The 21,219-nt window shown below is 52.5% G+C and overlaps 1 protein-coding gene and 1 long non-coding RNA gene across 5 annotated transcripts in view; one reads left to right on the forward strand and one right to left on the reverse strand.

Moving 5' to 3' along the window:
• The window catches only part of LOC114011477 (uncharacterized), a 28,703-nt gene extending 12,377 nt beyond the window's left edge, over positions 1–16,326 (forward strand). The window contains exon 4 of one of the 2 annotated variants that reach the window (XR_003553381.2): positions 16,185–16,326. This is a non-coding gene — a long non-coding RNA (uncharacterized LOC114011477). Of the gene's footprint in view, positions 1–9,577; positions 9,718–16,184 lie in introns of those variants that run through there. The other variant, XR_008749160.1, reaches the window with a different exon arrangement.
• On the reverse strand, positions 8,109–20,883 carry BCL2L11 (BCL2 like 11). Of its 3 annotated transcripts, XM_055816104.1 has the most exons (4): positions 20,754–20,883; positions 20,159–20,522; positions 15,556–15,668; positions 8,109–11,878 (listed from the first exon to the last, which is right to left on the reverse strand). In XM_055816104.1, exons 2-4 carry the CDS (start codon positions 20,511–20,513, stop codon positions 11,789–11,791), a joined length of 558 nt encoding a protein of 185 aa, XP_055672079.1. In that variant the 5' UTR covers positions 20,514–20,522; positions 20,754–20,883; the 3' UTR covers positions 8,109–11,788. The 3 variants fall into 3 exon arrangements, with proteins under 3 accessions (XP_055672079.1, XP_055672078.1, XP_055672080.1); XM_055816103.1 differs by lacking the exon at positions 20,754–20,883 and having other exon boundaries at positions 20,159–20,672; XM_055816105.1 differs by lacking the exons at positions 8,109–11,878; positions 15,556–15,668; positions 20,754–20,883 and adding an exon at positions 16,248–16,368 and having other exon boundaries at positions 20,159–20,694.
• Positions 20,884–21,219: the final 336 nt, after the last annotated feature.

The raw sequence follows: 21,219 nt of genomic DNA on the forward strand, positions 1-21,219 counted from the left end.
GCAGTGGGGGGAGCAGGCCAAACCACAGCCTTGGGTTGGATTTTGGGGTGTGGGGCGGTTTGTTTAAGCTCTGCCAAGCGTTTGGGGCTGGAATGTAAGGCAATGGATGCGGCTTCCTTATCTTATCCATGCCTGGGAGCTGATTCCTTGCTGCTCCTGATGGCCCCCATTTGCCCTGTGGGGTGAGCCGTGGATGGGAGTTAGGGAAAAGCCTCTGGGGACTGAAGTGGGGCCTGAGGAGGAGCTTTGGGGGTGGCGGGTGGCTCCCGTGTGGGGCTCAGCGTGGGGAGCACGTGAAGCTGCCACGCTGGGTGAGCCTGAGGCTCGCTTAAATGTCAGGGACCTCACAAACACTGCGAGCGTCTTCTCTCACCATCCCCAAAGGTTTTTTAAAATATATATTTTTATGTAAATACATTCTTGTCAAACCACAAGCTGTTTCTCAGTTTTGTTTTCAGCGAGCTTTGATGAACAGATTGGCATCTTCTGGCCCAGGCAGCAGTGAGAAGCTGAGCCGGGCGATGTGTGGGGATGCCGGGGGAGCCCAGGCAGCCTCAAAGGGCATAGAGGCTCTGGCCACCCCACCGGCCGTCCCACCGGAGCAGAGACGGGCTTTCCCTGGGGAGCCCTCCTTGCCGGGGGCCAGCGCACAGCAAACGCCTGTTTTTGGCTCGCCAGGCTTAGGTTTCACCCGACACGTGGCAGTGACCAGCCCTAAAAATTCCTCCTGGGGCTCATTTATTAATAAGTTTTTTTTCCAGATTAATTCTGAGAGAGGCAAATTGCCAAACCTGTCTCTGAAAGTCCCCATATGATTTTCCAGGTGGGGGTTCATTTTCAAGCCAGCTGCTACTATTTTACCACCTTCGGGTGAAACCCATCTCTCGCCAAAGTAGGAGGTGATCCCTCCCCCCAAAAAAGACCGAGTATCATTTGAGAAATTACGATGGACCACAATCAGTTCACCCACAAATTCATCCCCTGTCCCTGCTTCTTCTTTCCATCCAGCCGCCCAAAGTGTGCTCAGAGGGCACAACGGCGCGCGTGTGCCGAGGGGCAATGCTCTAAATTTGTGGCTGAAATTATCCAATATTTGGTTTCTTCTCATGCGGTAAATGGTGCAGTAAAAGCCTGGTGCACAGCCCAATTTCAGGGCACTCTCTGTGTTTCACTCTTTCCACATGAGTCAAACTAAAATGATTTTTTTTCTCGGTCTTACCAGTGGGGTTAGTGCTCCCCTCCGCAGAGCGGCAAATATTACTGCCACCAACGGGGTGTTTAATCACGCCGCAGAGAAATGGATGAGTCAAAATCTGAATTTATCGAACCCTAACTATTTTAGCTGCTTTTTGATTCCGGTTTTAAATTGATGGGGGGGGGGGGGGGGAAGCGTTTGACTTGTGCAGCGGTGGGACGAAAATAGTGAAGTGGAAATTCACCTTCAGCTAGACAGCCAGCCCTCCGCGGGCGAGCTTTTAAATGAAATATCTTGATAAGTGATGCTTTGCCTGGCTGAAGCTGTGTCGGCTCGGCAGCCTTGCTCCGTCACCTGCCTGGGGGGCGCAGGCATGGGAAGGGGGTGACGGGGGTGCAGGGTGGCTTTTTTGGGGTGCTTTTGGTCATTATTTCTCGGCACTGAATAGAGGAAGAATAAGTTTCAAACGAAGCATGTTTTGTTTTGTCACAGGAAGTGGAGAGAGCATTGGGAGAGCCCTGAGAGATTGACATTAAAAAATATATATAGAGAGAGTGAGATTCTGGCCAAAAAATGATGATGTATTTGTGTCTGGCATAAATAGGGGGTGAACTGAGGTGAGGGGTGAGTGGGGCTGTGGGACCCCCATCCCCAAGCATCGCTGAGGAGGAGGCTGGGGGCGGTGGGGATCGGGTGGGGAAGGCAGCCCTTCCCGGAGGGGCAGCCGGCAGCTCTGCCCTGTGCCGGGGAGTCCAAAATTGTGGCCAGCTCCCTGTGAGGGGCCAGCACCCCTCCGGCGCCTCCGCTTTGGGAAACCGTTTGAGCTCTTTCTCGGGCAGGGCTTGGGCTCTGGCGCTGACAGCGGTGGCAGCCTCAGGAAAAGGAGCTGGGTTTCACAATGTCTCATTCCTCCCCCAGCCGGGCTGCCCCGCCAGGCTTGCTAATTCTTTGAAAAACCCCAAAATTGGTTATTGCAAAACTGGGGGTTCGCCGGGGATGCAGCACATCACTTCCCTCCCCGGCAGCCCGGGAGAGCATCGCGCTGCCCTGGCCACAAATGACACCAAACCCGCGGCGGGGGAAGGCTGCGAGCCTTTCCTTTCAATTTAACCACCCCCCCAAAATGCCAAATTTAAGTCCCCCCCGGCTCCCCAAGGGCTGGCGGTGGCTGAAATGGGCTCCCACATGTGAGCGGGGCTCTCCGAGTCTGTCAGGCGCTTACATGACTTTCATTTTATTTTTTTAAAATGCCTTCATCCTGCAGTATTAATTTGCTTTTTTGGTTTCACTATTAATATCGAATAGATGCTAGATTGGCAGCATTTGTTTTCGGTAGTAAATAACAGCTCAACTGATTTAATCCACGTCACGCTTCAAAAAGGAGGGCTTGGCCAGGATGGCTTCGTGCTGGTGGCTGGGAAGATAGAGAGGAAAGCACTGTTCAGGATTGGGAAAAATCCAACGGGTCACGTAGGGACGGGTTTGGTGTCTCCCGGGACAGGGAAATGCAAATAATTCAAATTAAAGTGAGGATGCTCGGGCAGGGCAGGGGCGTGGGCTGGGGCTGGCTTGGCGCTGCCCATCGCTGCCCTGGGGCTCGCCCCCACCTTTGGGACAAAAATATGGCCAAGGGATGATTTGGGGGTTAAAGCTGCCCTTTTTCTCGTTGTGCTGTGGCTTTTCTCTGCCTGTATTCGAGGCTGTACCTTTGCTGAAAGGTTGCAAACAGTTTTGGGAACAAGATGTCTGCCTAAAGCATGACAGAATTGGCCACAAATTGCAGATGAGACTGATAACAAAAGCCAACAACATAAAATATGTTGAAAAACAACACGTTAAAGGCTACAAGACCACTGAAGGGCTTTTTTTGTGTGTTGGGTTTTTTTTTTAACCAGTTTTTATGCAATGGAAGTGAAAACACATGAAAAGAGAAATGCCTTTTTTTTTTTTCCCCCTCTCTTCTCTTAAATCAGATGCTCCCTGAGCAGATGGTGGCTGAAGCCAGCGGCCAAGCAGGGCAGCACCCCCAGGGCATCCCAGGGCAGCACCCCCAGGGCAGCCAGCCCCTGCCTGCACCTGCCCGGGGCAGCTGCACCGCTCCCCCTCCAGCCCCATGACTTTTTAAATCTTCATTTCTGCAGCCAACAAGGGCAGTTGAATGGGTTTTTGTTGTTTTGTTGTTTGGTTTTTTTTAACCTTAAATATATTTCACATGAAACACACCGGTAACTCGGGGTTGTTGGATTTTTTCTCAAAGCAAAGGGGAGAACAGCCCACAGCTACCTGCTGCGGGGGGGGGGAAATTCTTTGTTTGAATAAATCAGGCTCGACTCAGAAATTAGGATGAGGTTTTTGTTTTTGTTCTACTTATTTAATCTTTGTTTTTATAAATAAATACAAATAACTCAAACTGAAACTCGATGGCTTTGGTGATAATAAAAGAGCAGCCCTGGGGAAATTTTCTTCATTAACATGTTCTTTCACAGCCCACACTCGGGTTTCGGTAGGAAAACTGCTTAACCTTTGCAGCAGCAGAAGCAAATGCTTTTTGAAGTCCAGGCACACTAAAACACGGGGTTCGTATTGCGAAGCTGGCTGCACATCGCCGGGCTTTGCCTTCATTTTAGGGGACATGAGTAGAGAAGAAATTATCTCATGCCCTAGCAGCATGGGGCCCCCTGCCCTTTCGCCCCTCGAGTCTCCCCTTTTCCCCTTGCCAGGAGGGAAAACATAAAAAAACCCAAAACAACCCCCCCAAGAAAATATTATAAAAAAACCAACTGCTTCGGTTTTTTGGTTGTTTTTTTGGTTTTGCGGGGCAGCTCTGTGCTTTACCAGCTCTCTTATAACATACTAGTTTTTAGTATTTGTGGCTCACTTCCTGTATGAGGTTAGTTTGTTTATCATAAAATCCCTATTTTTAAACCCATTTCTGCCAATAAGTAATTTGAATTTTAATGTCAGGCGCTCGTGGCTGTTCCCCCCGGTCCCTGGGTGATAGGAGGGCTCTGCCACCACTGCCGGCCCCAAGCAGGATGGACGCTGGGGTGCTGTGCCGCCAGCACACGGTGAGCTCTTGGAGGCCCCGTGACCCCATGTCCCCTCTCCTGATGCTCAGCGGGGTTATTTGTGCGTTTCAGAAAAAAGGGGGAAAAAAAAAGGGATTTCAGAAAAACCTGTGGTTTCTTTAACACGGGACGCACCGGGATGCGGCGAGGTGGAGATGTGGCTCTCATTGCCTTTTCCCTTTGCTCTTGCTCCTGTGCTCTTCACATCCTTCCTTGCATGCCATCCTCCAGCCTGTGCCGTTACAGAGGTGCCAATTAGAGCCAATTAGTGCTGGAGCCACTTGCCGGCACAGGCAGCTGAGGTGATGCTCGGGGAAGCCGTGGTTTGCTGCCGTGTGTGTTCCCCCCTTAGGGAATGGCTATTGCTCCATCTTCCAACTTTATTTCCCCTAATTAATATCCAAGATAATTATGTCTTTGTCAAAAAATTTTTCGCTCGGCGCGTGACATCTGTAAGCGTGCTGAGATGAAGCATGTGTTAATTAACAGCCCATGAGGCTGGGAAGGGAAGGCTTCCTGCGTGCCCTCCCGGGAAAATTAACGTATGAGCCTGTCAAAAGGCTGGCGAGGAGAAATTTATCAAACGGGGGAAGAAAAGGCCCTGTATCCCCGCGAGGGGCCCTGCCCTCGCCCAGCGCTGGCCCCAGTGAGCCACGCGGCGCTGAGCAAGCCACTGCTGCAGCACCCAAGGTCGTCCTGGCTCCCCGGGAGCGGCCGCTGCAGGGACGGCGGTGTCACCGGCAGGAATAACCCCACACCTCACCTTTACAGGGCAGCTTGAGTATGGCAGGTCTTCATTTTTAAAACTCCCCAGAAAAGACCCAGAATAGGTTTAGGATGCTCAGGAAGGGTAGCAGAGGGTGGGCAGTGGCTTGCAAGCACCTTGCAGAGCCCTTGCTGGCGGGCAGCAGGAGGGGCCCCTCGGTCCTGCCACCCTTGGGCTTGTCTTGCACCCTATCAACGTGTTCCCTGCCCCCCTATAGCATCTATAGTGCCTCCTTATTGCTCCTAGGGGCCTCCCTGGCCAAGTGCCGGGGCAGCCTGCACAACCCTGCCTAAGCCGGCCGTCTCCCATCACCATCAATGCCGGGTTTGACGAGAGCAGAGGCCAACCAGCCTAGTAGAACCTGCCAGAAACACGAGAAAACCCGCTGGAAACAGTGAGCTTTGTTGCAATATGAAAATCAAATGCAAAGCTCAGTTGGTATTTTTAGCTGTTTAAGGCTGAACAGGTGTTTGAAAGGTCAGATGCGAGTCATTGGAAAAAAACCCAACAGTATATATAGAGGGCGAGCCGGGCAGTGTGGCCTTGTCACTCCGGCGGCACTGGATGGCCACGGCATGGCAGCTGGTGGCCGACAGGCTCTGCCGAAGCCACCGTGTTCAGCCCGTGTTTGATGGGTGCTCTGGCTTGTGCGCCCCCCAGCCCCTCGGCCGTCAGCACCCAGTGGGGGCTCTGGTCCTTAGCGTCCGAGGCAGGCAGGGGCTGAGGGACACCTGGGCTGGTCAGAGCTCGGGGGACGGGCTGAGGGCTCTGTGTCCCCAACAGGTCTGCACAAGGTGGCCTGGAGCGTTTGAGGAGTGCAGAAAGGCTTCCTTCTGGGTGTGGGGCTCTGCGGCCGCGAGGCTTTCAGATGGCTTTTCCATGAGGAAATTTTTTATTTTTTTGTTTTCAAGGAATACAGGAAGTTTGTCATCCTTAAAACAAAACTGCAGGTGGTTTTATGTAGTTACTAAAGCAAAAAAATTAAGACTGCAGAGAGAAAGCGCCTATCTCTTGGGGAGCACCCAGATGATGCGTCTTTGGTGGACCTGGGCCATGACCACCTTGGACTTGGCCATGGCCAACCTCAACCTGGCCATGTCCAACCAGGGCCACGACTGCCTTGGCCTTGGCCATGGCCACCCTACACCCGGCGATGGCCGGGCACGTGCCCAGAGCTGCGATGCCGCCTGCGCTCTGCAGCACGGCACGCTGCCAGCAGGACAGCGCTTCCCTTCCCTCTTGCCTCGGCAAGGTCAGCGGGTGCAGGGAGGCGATGAGCTCCCTCCAGCGCAGGGCACAGCGAGGACTGCTGGAAGCACCAGCTGCGGCACCTGCCTGGGCAGGCCGGCGGGCTCCCCAGCACCAGCGGGACCAAGGAGCCATGGGCACAGCGAGGCTGGCAACAAAGCCTTTTTTTTTTTTTTTTGAGTTAAAGAAGCCCCTAAAATAGCATCTGAAACCAATAAACTTCCCTTTCAGGAACTTCTGTAATTTGAAACACACACAAGAACAACAAAACAAAACAAAACAAAACAAAAAAATCCAGAATTTTTTTAAAGTTGTTTGTCAAGTAGGACTTTTGGGTTTAAATACATTTCAGCTAGTGGGTGCTGGGGTGCAGGAGCACTCGGCGCAGCGTGGGCTGCAGCTTCCCAGGGATTTCTCAATCTGCTTTTCCCCCAGTTTCTTCCTGCCTCTCAGCCTTTCCAGCTGACGCACAGTCTCGCTGTGTTGCGTCACGCAACCTAAACTCTGGCTGCCCAGCTGATATTTCGGAACAAAGCAGCTAAGAATAGCCCCCATGCACACCCGGTGCGTGGTATGGGCCAGCAGCTCATCGCCTTTGAGCAAAAGTAAAGAAAAAACCAGCACTGAGCCCACACCCGCATGTAACAGCCTGGTTTGTGCCCATGGCATTGGCACAGAGCTCCAAAATGGGAATTCAATGGGATGCCAGGCAGTAAGGGGGAAAAGCATCAGCCCAGGGATGCGGGCGCTCAGGTGTGATCATCTCGTAAACCCCTGGATGTTTCTGTTACGTGCTACCTTCCCCGCCACCCTGTTCTTGGCGTGCAATGCTCTCCTTCCCTCTGCGACCACCACATTGATGCTCTTGGTTTACTCATTAGCCTTTAAAACAATTTATGGGGGCTTCCAAAAGAAGCATGCAGGCCTGGTCCAAGGGGAGCCACCCCATGCACCTTGGCTGGCCCGTCCCCAACCCACTCTCATTGCTGCCCCCCCCCCCCTTAACTCAGAGACCTCTGCCACCACCTCTTCTCTCTGCCCCTTTTATGCCGAAAACCACATTGCAGCCATCTCAGCGGAATATTGTTCCAAACCTCGGCTGATGCTACTGGTTACCTGCGGTGAAATAAAAGCAAGAGTAAGCGGAGGGGTGGGCAGGGGTGGGGACACCCCTCTCCTCCCCAGGGCACCCGGTGTCAGCCAGCGGGTGCAGCAACGGGATGGACACCGAGGTACAGGGAAGGAGGATGGCAATTTTACAAGCAGAGTGATTAAACTTTAAAATTAAAATAAAAATAACAGAAAGTAAAAATAATATAACAAAATAACATAGATACTCAAATAGAGTAAAAAAAAATAAAATACACAAATAATAAAAGTAAACCCCCATGCTTCCCCAAACTTCAATACACGTGAAAAACAACTGGGGACAGGGAGCACCCTGAGGGAGCAGAAGGGTGCACAGCAGCTGGGTTTGAGCCCATCGAGGCAGCCCATGGCTGCAAAGACACAAAAATGTAGGGAAAAAAAAGATAAAAACCACCACCAAAACTCAAAGCACGCCTGGCCAGGGCAGCAGAGGTGCTGCTCTCAGGTTCGGGAACACTCAAGGCAAGATCTTTACAAACCAGCTTCGTTTAACAGATGCATTTTAGCCACCCAGGAACTTCAGAGCATCTCGGAACAGAGGGAAATGCCAGGCACGCACCCAAATCCTGGGTCTGGGGAGAATGGGTGATGATGAGAACTGGCCAATGAAGCAACAAATATCCCCTCCCCAGCCCTTCCTCAGGTGACCCTCAAGCCCCCAAAGAAAACAGCACTCATGACAAATAGTTGAAAGTTTTTATTCATATAAAACTCATATTAAGAACATAAAAGATTGCATCTTAAAAAAAAAAAAAAAAAAAGATCTGCAATTATTTACAGCAGTATTGCACAAGTAAAGTGGCAATTACCCTGTCCAAAATTCATCAGTGCAAAACACAAGTAAGCCAGGGAAATTGCAGTAAAAATGCTACATATGCTGGGTCCTGTGGAACGAGTTAGTGATTCATCGGCGTATCAGCACGCGCCGGGGCGGTACCTCATGTTAAAGCCGGACCAGGGAAAGTGGCCGAGATGGATGGCTTTAAAGATGAGGGTGGCAAAAATCACGGGGATACATAAACCAAATTCCCACTGAATTTCACTAATGCTGAAGTCTTTATTGTGCCTAAACCACTACCAGGAAGCGGGACTTAGGCACTTTGAGAAAAAAAATAATAATAAATCTCATTATCCAAACCATGTTGGCTGCGCTGCCAGGAGAAGACAGTGTTTTGGAAGGTGATCCATCACTTATTGCAGGGGCAGGGAGGAGAGCAGGGGGAAACAAAATCTTTACAGGAACTTAAATAAGCAGAAAATAAATATACAACATTTCTACAAGTTACAGCATTATGGAACAGTAGAGTGCATTAACGACACAGGGAAAAAAAAGAATCTACAGTATTTAACAAGTTGAACTCTAAAAAAGTTTAGGAAAACAGTTTTGGTTGTTTTTTTTTACTTATTTATAAGCTGTACAAAACTTACATGAGAGAAAGGAAAGGAAATACATTGCACACAGATATCTGGCTCAGATGATGAAAAATAATACGGTGCCCTACTCTAATAAATATTCAGGTATTTACAGTTATGGAGAAAGAGAAGCATTAACACATTGTGTGAGACTGCCCGGGAATAAATCTGGTTTCCCTGCAACCAAGGAAAACTCTTCATCACATCCTTTTGGTAGAACAGAGACCACAGGTTACACTAAAAATGATCCAGAGCAGTCAGCCAACACAGCAAAGATGAGCATAATTGCTATTTAAAAACAACATTCTTCTGCTCAGAGGCTTTTTGGGTTTGGGGTTGTTTTTTTCCCCTAAACCTCACAGCTCTACATGGGTAAAATTTGTTTTTGGGGGCTAATTTTCTATGCCTACCTTTTGGCCGGGAACTCCTCCTTATGGGAAAGTTCCAGGCAGATAGTGCCAATACCTTGATTTTTTTCCCTTAAAATGATATATAATTTTTTTCTCCGTTGTTGGCTGGGACGGCCCAGTGGGGAGGACGGGGTAAAGTGCTCAACATTTCTTTGGTGTACTCCAAGGGACACATTCTGGGCGGGGCGGTGCCTGGACGCTGTAAGGCTATAAGACCCAAAAAGCACCATTTCATCCTCCGATGACAGATGAAAACTCAACTGGGAAAAAGAGCTCATTTGGTTTCCCCCTTGGCTGCTGAATTTTGTACTTTTTCTTTTATCAACAGCCATGCAATTCCACATGGGTTCCCTTGAGAAACCCACAGCAGCAGCCACCCCGCTGGGGATTGCTACATAAACCCTACAGAAAAATGGCGATGGCTGGCACACGGCTGGGGCAGCACGGCTACGGCGAGCCACAACCCAGGGGACAACCAGCAGGAACCTGCCCTGGCCAAACTCACCAGTTAATGTAACCGCTCGCTCTCCACCAGTGCAAAGGCTCCCCCCAGGACTCTCTCCACGACACCCTTTCCAAAACATCCCCTGCTCCTGCAGCTGAGGCCAACTCCTGCAACCGATGCTCACTCATCTTGCAGGTCCAAAAACAGTTAATAAATTTACAATAAAAATTAAAAATCGCTCCGTAATCCTCCAGAGGAGTGCAGTCGGAGGCACACAGCCCTGCACCGACACCACAGCTCGTCACCTACCCGACAGGCACAGGCAGCCAGTGCATAGAGGTCAGATTGTACAGTCTGTCCATCATTAAAAACACTAATAATCATACATGGCACTCAACAGCTTCTCCCTGCACACGTATTGCAGGGAAAAACAATATCGTGGGCTTGGGTTTGGTTTTTCTCTTTTTCTGTTTTTGTTTTGTGGGGGGTTTTTTGTTTGTTTTTTTTTTTTTCTCCTCCTTTTTTTTCCCTATGGTGCTGGTGAAACCAGAAATAAAACCCACGGTGTTTGGAAGTGGGTTTGAGGCCCACCTGCACCAGCCAGAGGGAAGGGGCAGCTCCGGAGGCAGAAGGGTACGTTTGTGCATAGATACCCTGCTGAAAGCGTCCACCGTGCAGCAGCCGCCCGCTCGCGAGCTGAACCAGAGACAGCGGGGGGGGCCCCCCCCAAGGCAACAGATGCGCTTCTTCCAACAAGCCTTCGGGGCTCCTCCAGCAAGGCTGTGGGGTCTCCAGGTGGAAAGGGAGATGCCCTGGGACAGCATGGAGCACCTGGTCAGGTCTTCCCAAGGGAAGGAGGGCAATCTGGGAGGAGATGGGGCAGTCAGTGGGGAGCAGACCCCACACAGCAAGTCCCCAGCTGGATCTGCACCAGGCTGGCATCCTTTGGCACCTCTTCCAGCTGCATCCCTGCACACCAGCATCCAGGGTCTTCATGCTGCCAGTCCTGTCCCGCTCATCCCCCTGCTCCAGGCTGGCCTGTCTGAACACGGCGAGGATCCCAGGGGGAAAAAAAAATAATAAAATCCAGCGCCTTAAAAACTCTCCTGGGTTCAACAGCAACTTCAAACAGTTCCTGAAGTTATGCAGCAGGAGCCGTCGTCTCCGGGTGCAAAGCTGCGGTGTGCTGGGAACTGCTTCTACCTGCCTCCGAAAATGTTTTATTGCTAATTACTCAGTCACCAACATTATATATTATAATATACAATACATAAGCGTATTCACACATTTTATAGAAAGAATTTCTAAAAAAAAGGCAACCTGGTGGATTGTTTTGATTTTTGTTTTTTGTTGTTTTTTTTTTGTTTTGTTTTTTGTTTTTTTTTTGTGATATTTTGGACCCTGGGAGTCTGACAGCTAAATCTTGAAATTCAGAGTTTAAAAAAAAAAAATGTAAAAAAAATTAAAAAAAAAAAAAAATCAGTCAGCAGGAAATAGGCTATTTGCATGATGCAAATGAAAGTGGATTTGGGGTAGCATTAGGTATTTACAGGTAAAAGAAGTGCTGATTTAAATCCCTCTGCCCTTCTTCCATCATCGCCACCCTTTCTTACGGACAAATGCCCAGGAGGCAAAAGAAGAGGGGAGGGCTCCATGAGTCTCTGCAATAAGGTCTGCAAAGCAAACCGAGACGGCTCTGCCCATTAGCTGGCTCAGGTTTTCCTTTTCCTCGCTGCAGGGTTTATCCCAGACAAGCCAACACGCTTCCAGAAATGATGACCAAAAAAAAAAAAAATATTCCATTGCTGTTGAATATTTTCTCTGAGACTCTTTAGGAAAAATAAAAATAATAAAAAATGAGAGGTTGAGAGAAACGCAGTAAACACCACTCTCTGACAAAATCCTGCAACGGAGAGTCCCAGCAGGTCAGCATGGGATGTCCACCCTCATCTGATGGCCCCCGCCACGTGTCCTGGGGGAGAGGCAGGGTGGGAACCGGGTGGTGCAGGGAGCCCCACATCCGTCTGTCTGTCCATCCTCCCCGGGCTTTCCCAAGGAGTAAACAAGTCCGGTGCCTTGGGTTGTGCCCTGTGCTCACTGCATCCTCCAGATGAGGCGGATGATGTAACGCAGGAGGCGCAAAATGATGATCTGGGGATTTCCTGCCTGGTTATCCAAGAAACCCTAAAATGAAAGGGGGGGGGGGGGGGACGGGGGACCAAAACAAAACAAAAAACCAAACACAACCGTGACTTTCATTTCCAGTGTGAAGCCCCTGAGCTACAAACACCTTCTGCGGTGCCACACATATTTCAGAGGCGCGAAATCAAGCATTTCACAAAGAATGAAAATAAACCCCATGACCTCTCATGTTGTCCTTCAACAGAAAGCTTTGTAATACTCAAAGGATCGAAGCTACCTGCTCCCAGCCACGTTTGCCTCGAAGGCAGCCACTGCGGCACCGCTCAAGGGGGACATCACATGCGAGCCCCTGCACATGGGCAGAGAAGCTGTGTGATGCTGCCAGGAGGTTTGAAACGTGGCAAAGGAGCAGTAAGCCCTGCTAGCATGGTCAGGAGTTTTTAAAAACCATAGTGTAGGAAGGGTGGTAGGAAGAATTTTAAAATAAAAACAATGAAAACACCTCAGTAGGGAAAGAGGCACCCAACTCTGCACAGGCAGGTCCCTGCCTGCAGCAAGGGGACACGGATTTTAGTTCAGACCGCTCCAGGTGTAACCACCACCTCATTCATTAAACACAGCAAGCCGGACGCCGCAGCAAAACACTCCTCCCTCAAGCAAGGGATCAGAACAGCGTACAACGAAAAGAAAAAGGAGTGCACGCCAAAGCAGTATTTATTTTTAAGGCTTTTTTCTACAGCAAAAGAGCAGCCCAGAGGTTCTCCCTCTCCCCGTCTATACCATCCCAAACCGATCCAATTCACACTATATTCAGTGCAGTAAAATCATGCCTGTGCATGCCCCAGAGAGAGAAATTATGCTGTTTACGCTGATATGCAAAGTGCCTTCCCCGCTACAGAGGCATAAGGCGGGGAGCTGTCGCCATGGAGAGACGATGCTCAAGCATCCTCTGGCCAGGTACCCACGCCAAGCACAACTCTCACACTGGGGCATCCCTGCGCCCCAGAGCATCAGGTCCCTGTGTGAGTGGGATTTATTCACCCAACAACTGCATGACACAGCCCACCACACTGCCTGACCACCAACGTGGTGGAGAGCAAGGAAAAAACAACAAAAAGCCCAACCGCCTTAGAGAAGGACGCAAGAGAAGTGACAAAACTGGGTTTACTGTATTACAGAGGTATAAAAAAAGTTACAGAGTTGAAACAAGACGTTTTCTACTTCTGCAGGCAGCTCGGGTGCAGGCAGCAAAGCTTGGGGCACGCAATGGCAGCCAAGCGATGTACCCTCTACCGGCAAAAGCCTCAGCGTGGAGCTGGCCTCCGTGGCCATCTCTGCTCACTGGACCCAGGAGCTTTGTCAGGGCAAAGAGGGGCTGGATGGCAAGTTGATTCCCTGTTGTCTTGCCCAAGACAGTCCCCGGGGGGAAGGTGACACACAGGGTGCACCAGTGGGGAACACGTGGTCCTGACCTGTTCGACAGCTCCGACCTGCCCGGCAAGTGCCGTTTTGGCAGGGCTCTTAGTTCCCCATTTCTAACCTCACACTTAAAGGGCAAACCCCAGCGAGCGGCAGAGCCAGGCGCTGCTGCCAGGCACCAGCCGTTCCGGTAAGGCGTCCTGCCTACCCCTCCGGCCAACGGGCTCCAGCTCCGCAGAGACCACCCTCTCTCTGAGCAGCCAGACGCCTGGCAGAAGAGACCCCTTTCTGCAAAGCAACAACCAAGCACATTGGGAACAATAATTCTACAGCAATTGCTTAAAAGCTCTGAAACCTCCTCGTTTCTGGGCACAACAAGCAAGAATTAGTCAGATGCTAATTAAGCCAGGTACAAAGTGTTTTTAGGGTCACGCATGACAGCCTCTGCTTGTGTCATCTAGCAAGTAGGACGTGGTCCTCTGTGTTTCAGTTCTCTCCCTGGGGCAGCAGGTTGGGAGCTTGGCCATGGTGCTGGAAACCACACTGTGCAAACCTGCGTGATGCTCTGCGACCGGGCACGTGCACCCCATCCTGCTGCTGGCTTCACACCCACCCTCTTGGACCAGTGGGTAGAACACCCTTTTCCCACCCCTCCTCAGCCCCCTGTTGGATTCACACCCTCTTATACACCACGCAGCACAGACCGTAGTTTTTGTACAGGGCGGCACGACGTGCCTGGTGCAGACTTCCAGTGTGCAAGGTCTCATGTGGAACAGCGCCAAGAGCGCTGACCCCCATGAGATAATGCAGGGAGGAAACTCTTGCTCACCACCAACCTGTTCATGGAAGGCACTGGAAGGGCTTGCCCACACTACAAATTTGAGGCACTGCTCCCTGAGCCAGTGAGAAGGGACAACACGGCACTCTGCATTTCTGCCAGCCCTTCTGGATCCACTCACTGCTACCAGGGGCCTTCAGCTTTCTGAATACCTGAGGGATCAGCCTGGTCCCCACCTTTCATCAAAAAGATGTCCTTCACAGAAAGAAAAGCAGGTACTTTGCATCACGAGCGATCAGCCTGGATGGGGGAGGTCACAAGATGCGCATTCCGGGTTTGGGATAAAACGCAGCATATTGCCAGGTTGTTGCGTGTCAGGAAAGCCAGAGTGCTCGGAAAGAAAACTGTCAATGGAGAAGTCTCCAGCAAGGCAATGCCGAGAGGCCATGTGGAAGGAACCAGACCGCAGCAGCCTGGCACCAGTTTTGGGGAAGAGCCCCTGCCCACAGGCATCCACCATATGGACTCTGGGAGCGGCAAGGGAACAGGCTGCAGGAGCGACTCACGAGCTGGGGAGGATGGATAAAGATCCGGGCAGTCAGCATTTCATCACCGGTGCTGCTAGCTAACACACTTCTGACTCCTCTTCCCAGAGACAAGCACAAGGGCGAGTTGATGGACCAGAAACCACATGCACGAACACGCAGCCATCAGTAACACTCAGCAGGCAAGTTACTGGCTAACGATGCTCTTCTGAAAACTACTGTTACTTCATCTCTCTGGGTTGGTTTGTTTTGGGGTTGGCTGTTTTTCTTTTTTTTGTATTAATGCCACCTTTTTTTGTTGCAACACTCAAAGGTGAGCGTTTACAGTCTTATAAATACATGGTTCAAAACAACACTGGCAGATTCTTTGCAAGAAAAGTTATCAGACCAAATCCATCCCTGTTTCTTATTTGCAACTACACTTACACACAAACACACACAAACACACAGGATCCTCCACAGCAGGGATCTTGGGAGCAGGACACAGAAACCTGCTGCATTCACTCCCTGCACCTTTCCCTAAACCCACCGGTGCCAGCACTTGACTGCTCCGCAGCTCCCAGAGCGGCTCCTCCCACCACTACCCCAAAAATGCCCAAACACACCCCAACTTTCCTGGCCTCTTCACTTTTAGTGTTTCTTCCTCATTATTGTCAGGTCCAGTTCCAATCCAGCAATACATTTTATTGGCCCTGGGTGCTATGAAAGATACTGCAAACCTTGTACCCAAAAGACAATTCAGGTCCCAACTTAAAGGTTATTTTTAATCGATCCAACGATGCTGTTGCAGCAGCAGCCGCCTCGCCGGCACAGGCAGCACACCCCTGCGTCCAGGCAGACACAACCACCCGCGCACGTCCTTTTCTACGTTTGAGTGAACGAAACATTTACCGCAGAGCTAGTTTCCAGAGATGATTAAGCTTTTCCCTTTTAGAGACCGTGTGTAAAGAAATGGAAAGTAAAAAGATGAAAGTTACCCTTCTTGGACAATAGGAGGCATTGAACTCGTCTCCGATGCGCCGCAGCTCCTGTGCAATCCAGATTTCAGGCTGTACGTCTTCTGCTAGCAAGTGAGACTGCCACCGGGAAGCTGTATGGGACAAAACCGGAGCACTTAAAACAGATGAACAACAACAAAATACTCTATTAAACTTGGCACAAGTCAACGAACTACTACTATTATTTTTATTACTACCATTTTTCAATTTTCTTTTAAATACAGTTCTGAGGAGTTGCACAGGTGCCAGGCTGCTAGAGCCTGCATGTGGTATGCAGCGCAAGTGGGACTCGTTGCATAAGACGTACATGGCAGGATAGGCTTCTATTCCTTACTAATTTTATATTACCAACACTAGGCTTTTCCTCCTTTTTTTATTTATTGACTGCCCTTAGGAACATCTCCTCTGCTGTAATCAGGCTCTGGTCTCTTAAATAAGGAGGATAGCAGAGATGCCACGTTCCAACCTCTTTCCCTAGCAAAACCTCCTCTTCCCCCTCTTTCTAAATAATTTTCTTTTCTTGCAGGCACAGTAGCAACTCCTCTCTAACCTTAAAAACCCTCTGTCTGGGTAGTTTATTCAAATTCTCACATTTCTTCCCCAAACAGATCTGAAGTGCCCAACAAGAAAAGGAAAATGATTGGTTTTGTCGTACTGAGAAGAAAGCCACAACTGGATTTGTATGCCGAGAAACCACGCTTCCAGCAAACCAAAGGACTTTCCATCCGCAGGAGGGAACCGAGACGCTCGCCTCTCAAACAGCACCTTCCCATGCTTTAGCAGAAAATAAACCTGACGCAAGAAAACAGTGCTGGCTTGTAAGGGGAAAAAACAAACAAACAAGAGCTAATTTATCAATTATACTGTACTATACACATCTATTCCAGTCTCTACTTTAAGAAGTTATTAGACAAGTGATAAACCCACTGTGCAATCCCCCAAACAGCTGGGGGAGAAAGGGGCAGCCTGTGACCCAAGCAGGACCCCACAGAGTACCTGCACTGGCATTTCCCCCCCTCCCACAAACCGAAGTACAGGATCCAAGCAAGAATCACAGCCTTAAGGAGAAAAAAAAACAAACCACCAAGTAAATAAAAAAAAAAACCCCAACCCTACACAACCCAAAAAAAACCCCACAGCACAAAACAAAACAGAGTGTTTTGGCACGATAGCTTAGAAGGAATCACAAGGGAATAGAAATAGCTTCCAATCTCAAAATATTCAAAGGATTAGTGGGGCAGTAAAAAAAAAAAATAATTTTTTTAAATAAAAGCCTGGCTCCAACCTGACTGGAAAATATATTTCCAAGCCAAACTAGCACTGCTTGGCTCGAGGATCTGTTTTGTTTTCAAGCTGTAGTAGTGCAGGAGTAGTACCCGCCGCCTGCCCAGGGACAGCCCCAGCTTATTTATTTTCCTCGCTGGTGAATGAAACGCAGCGGAGCCCTCGCGATACTCCAGCCCAGCGCTCTGGAACGCAAACAGGATTTCAGCCAGGGCGGGGCAACCATCCGAAATCCCACCGCCACCAGAGCCAGCCCTGGGCTGCCTGCCCCAGCGAGAGCCAAGCTGGAGCTGGGGGGAAATGGGGGAAAAAAGAAAGGGGCAATGGGACAAAAAGACGTGAGAGAAGACCCAGGGATGAAAATAAAACTGCATCAGAGAGAGGCACCGCTCTCTCTCCATCCTTTCCCCCTGCCCCGGCATCACACCCCAGAGCTCATCCACTCAAGAGGTGAAGGCTGGGGTTGGTGGCTGAGAGCGAAATCGGGCTGAGGTTTTTAGAAAGGACTTTCTGCGGCGCTGCCAAACAGCAGCATCAAAAGGGTCCAGTCATAACCGGTCCCAAAAGCTGTCAGAGGTGCTCTTGGGGTGGGGGGGCACTCAGTCATGTCACGAGCCAGCTGCCACGGGGACAGGGACAAATGAGAGGCCAGCAGTACTGCCGGGATGCCTGCGTCTTGCTCTACTCCATGGGATGCTTCAGCTGGGGACTAGCATGGTAACGCTGCAGTCCCTGCTTAGCAGGAAAAAAAGAAAAACAAACCCCAAACTGCACCTCCGTTTCCCAGGCTTGGTCACCCAACCACCCCTGGAGAAAAACCCCTCGGACAGCTTCACAGGAACCACACACAAAGCTCGGAGAGAAAACAGCAGCAGCTCCCAAACAAGAGCAACAGAAACCACACTGCCAGCTTCTCATCTCAAGGTTCCCCCCAAAATTCAACCATTACACCCACAGGATTTCCTTCACAGGCAACGAGAGGTTCATGCTGCTTCTTTCCCCCTTCCACACTGCCTGAAAACATACTGACATCAAAAGTGTGCCGGGAAAACCCATTTACAGAACACTTGCACGTGCCTGCTCCAAATACACCCCAAAACCCTGTGTGTAAACGCTGCATTCCTGTGCCTTTAGACAGATCAGCTCTTTGAGCAAAAAGCCCAGCTTAAGAAAATTACCAGCTCCTGCTGAGAGCCAAAGACTTGAAATATCAGTCTAAGGTTTGCACAACCCTACTAAAGGGGGCGGATTTCTTGTCTCAGGTGACTTCACAGCAAGCAGCTCCCAGCAGGACAGCCCACCACCCCTGCCACCACACTCTTCTGCAGAAAGCAGGCTTGTCTTTTCCCTCCATACCTTCCCAGGCACAGCCAAATAAACTCATCCCGGCTCCCCTCCTACTCACCCCCAAAAGCATCTTCCCAGTTACACCAAGCCAGCACTGCAACGCTCCCCACCTCCCATCCAAGAACATCCCCTCGCTGCTTTTGTCTCAAAAAACAGGCTTTGGAGGTGACCAGCTGTACCACCTTGCACCATCAGAGAAGCGCAATGGCCCAAAGCATTGCTGCCCGCCACCTCCCACGCCAGGGACAACTCTTCCTCCAGCAATTAGCACACGCTCACACACCCGCACACAACCCAAGGCATTCAGTAATTCCCCAGGGCTGCCTCCACCTTTTTTGTCTGGCATGGGCACTTTCAGTGCTTAATTATACTTGGCCCATCATCACTGAGAACCTTGGGGAAGGTTTTATGAGATTTAGAACAGGCAGCTTCAGGGCAGAACACGAGCTTACTTTGCTCGACCAGCCTTGGAAACAGTCCACCGCTGCCCATGGGAGAGGCTGAGAGCACCTATCGCGCATAAACTGCCCTTGCTTAGAGGAAATGCCTGTTTTTTATTATTATTATTATTATTAAAGGCCACTTGCTTGCCCTTCCTGGAGAAGCTCTCCATCTCCCACCCTGTGCCTCATGACAGATAAAAATCAGTGCATTAAAGCACAACAAACAAATTATGCCCTTTGCTTCCTCGACCCGTTCCCATGCAGAAAACTTAACAGCAGGCATCCGGTGGGTCACTGCTGAGGCAAGGGGACCGAGGAAGAGGCGTGCTGGGCAAATCCGTAGCCCTTTCTCCAGGCAAGCTGCACGGTAAGTCACAGCCTGGGCATAAAACGGCTCCACGCTCCCATTTAAATAGCTCGAGTGTTTTCCATTTGCTTATAGTTGTTTAGGATGATGTCCCTAGCAACAATAACTGAACAAAGGCTTCAGTAAAACCAGCATTTCAACAGCTTTCCTAAGCGATGAAAAAGCAGGAGCTTGGAAAAAGTAGCAAAAACTTTGGTTTCTTCCTGGAGCACAAAAAAAAAATCCCAAAAAACAAAAAACCAGAAAAAGTAAAAAGTCACTAGCTGCGGCTCTCCCTGCCGAGGAACTCCAGCATCCTTGCCTGGCTATGCCACGTGTGTTTGCACTATGCGAGGTTGTGAAACTTGCATTAAGCTGTAATTACTGCAATAATGTCAGAAAATCTTTCCTAAGGGCATATTACAGTAAGCCTTCTGCAGCTGTAACCACAGCCATTAACCAGGGAGGGAAAACAACAAAAAAAAAAAACCAGCCAAAAAAAAAATGTTTTGATCACGTAAAGCTTGGAGCCGGTGTTTATTGTCCCCCGAGGAGCGCTACCGACGCGGTACCTGCCTTGCTCCCACCTTCCCCACGGTTTCGCCCGGCGGAAGTTTAAAGGCTTCCTCCAATTAAGGGGAATTAAAGAGAGGGGGAAGGCACGGCTGGATGGCCGGCGCGGCTCCGGCGAGCGTGTTCTCCCCGCCACTAGAGGCTTCCAGCCAGCCCTACCAGGTACGGCACATGTAAACACCGGACCGCCCGCCCCGCTCGCCAGCGCCGGCCCGGCGGGGAGGCGGGAGCGGCACCGGGGGCACGGCGCCGGGCCGGCGGCCACTTACCTGGCTGCGCCGCGCAGGGCCCGGCAGAGGGGCGCCCCGCACCGCCCTGCGCGCAGCCCGCGGGACCGGGGAGCCGGGCAGAGCAACGCCGACCGTCCCGCTCCTCCCCGAGCAGGGCCGGCCCGGCCGGAAAGGCGGCGGGCGGCGGGGAGGGCGGGAGCGACGGGCACTGCCCGCCCGCAGGGCCCCGCAGCCCCGGCCGGGCCGCCCGGCACCGGGGCAGGGCGCTGGCGGCAGCCCGGACCCCCCACCCCGCGGCGGCAGGTGCGCGGCCCCCGGCGGCGGGGGGCGATGGCGGGCCCGGTCCGCCGCGGCCTTACCCATGGCGCTGAGGCAGTGGCTGAGGGCCTGGCAGGGCGGGCTGGGGGTCTGCGTGGCCTTGTCGCAGCTGAGGGGCGCGGGGCTGCGCTCAGCGTCGAAGGAGAAGTACCCGCTGGAGGAGCGCGACAGCAGCGGCGACCTCCGCACGAAGATGAAGAGCGGCGAGCGGGTGGCGAAGGGGCCGGGGCTGGCGGGCGGGCCCCGCGGCGGAGGCCCCGCGGCGGCGGCGGAGCCGGGCAGGGCGGCGGGGGCGCCCGGGCGCAGCTGCGCGGCCGGGCCCGGCCCCTCCGCCGCCGGCAGCCGCCCGCCCTCGCCGTCGCGTTGCGCCTTCACCTCAGGGGGCTGCTTGGCCATCGGGGCTGCCTGCGGGCGGAGCGGGCCGGCGTGAGGCGAGCGGCGGCGCGGCGGGGCCGCCACCGGCCCCGGCCCGGCCCCTCCCGCCCGGCCCCATTGTTCTGCCGAAAGTGCTGAGGCGGCAGCTCCGCGCCGCCCGCCCCCCCGCCCGGCCCCCCCCCGGCCGCGGCCGCCCGCCCCCCCGCCCGGCCCCCCCCGGCCCCCCCGCGCCCGGCCCCCCCGCTCCCCGCCCCGGCTCACGGTGCTCTCCCCGCCGGCGGCTGCGGCGGAGCGGAGCGGGGCGGCCGCGGGGCTGCGGCGGTGTGCGCGGCGGCCCTGCCCCTGCGCCTGCCCCGGGCCCTGCGCCGCCTCCGCCGCCTCCCGCCGCCGCGCCCCGCCCCGTGTTTACAGCGCCGCCGCGCCCCGCCCCGCCGCGCCGCCCCGCACGGCCCCCGCCGCCGCACGCACCCCCCGGCGCTCCCCGCCGTGCGCTCCGTCCGGCTCCGTGCGCTGGGCAGTCCCGCACCGCTCCGCTCCCTGCGCTCCGCACCCCTGGCACCCGCCGCCCCGCACTGCCCCCCCGCGCTGGGCTTGCACCGGCACACGCCGCCCCGGCACCGTGCACACACACCGGCACACGCAGCCCTACACCTCCCCGCTTGCACACACCCCTGTGCACCCTGCGCTCACTTTTGCATACCCCTCTTACGTTCCCACCCTTGCATGA

This window comes from Falco peregrinus, chromosome 11 (assembly GCF_023634155.1).
Source record: "Falco peregrinus isolate bFalPer1 chromosome 11, bFalPer1.pri, whole genome shotgun sequence".
NCBI classification, from domain to species: Eukaryota; Metazoa; Chordata; class Aves; order Falconiformes; family Falconidae; genus Falco; species Falco peregrinus.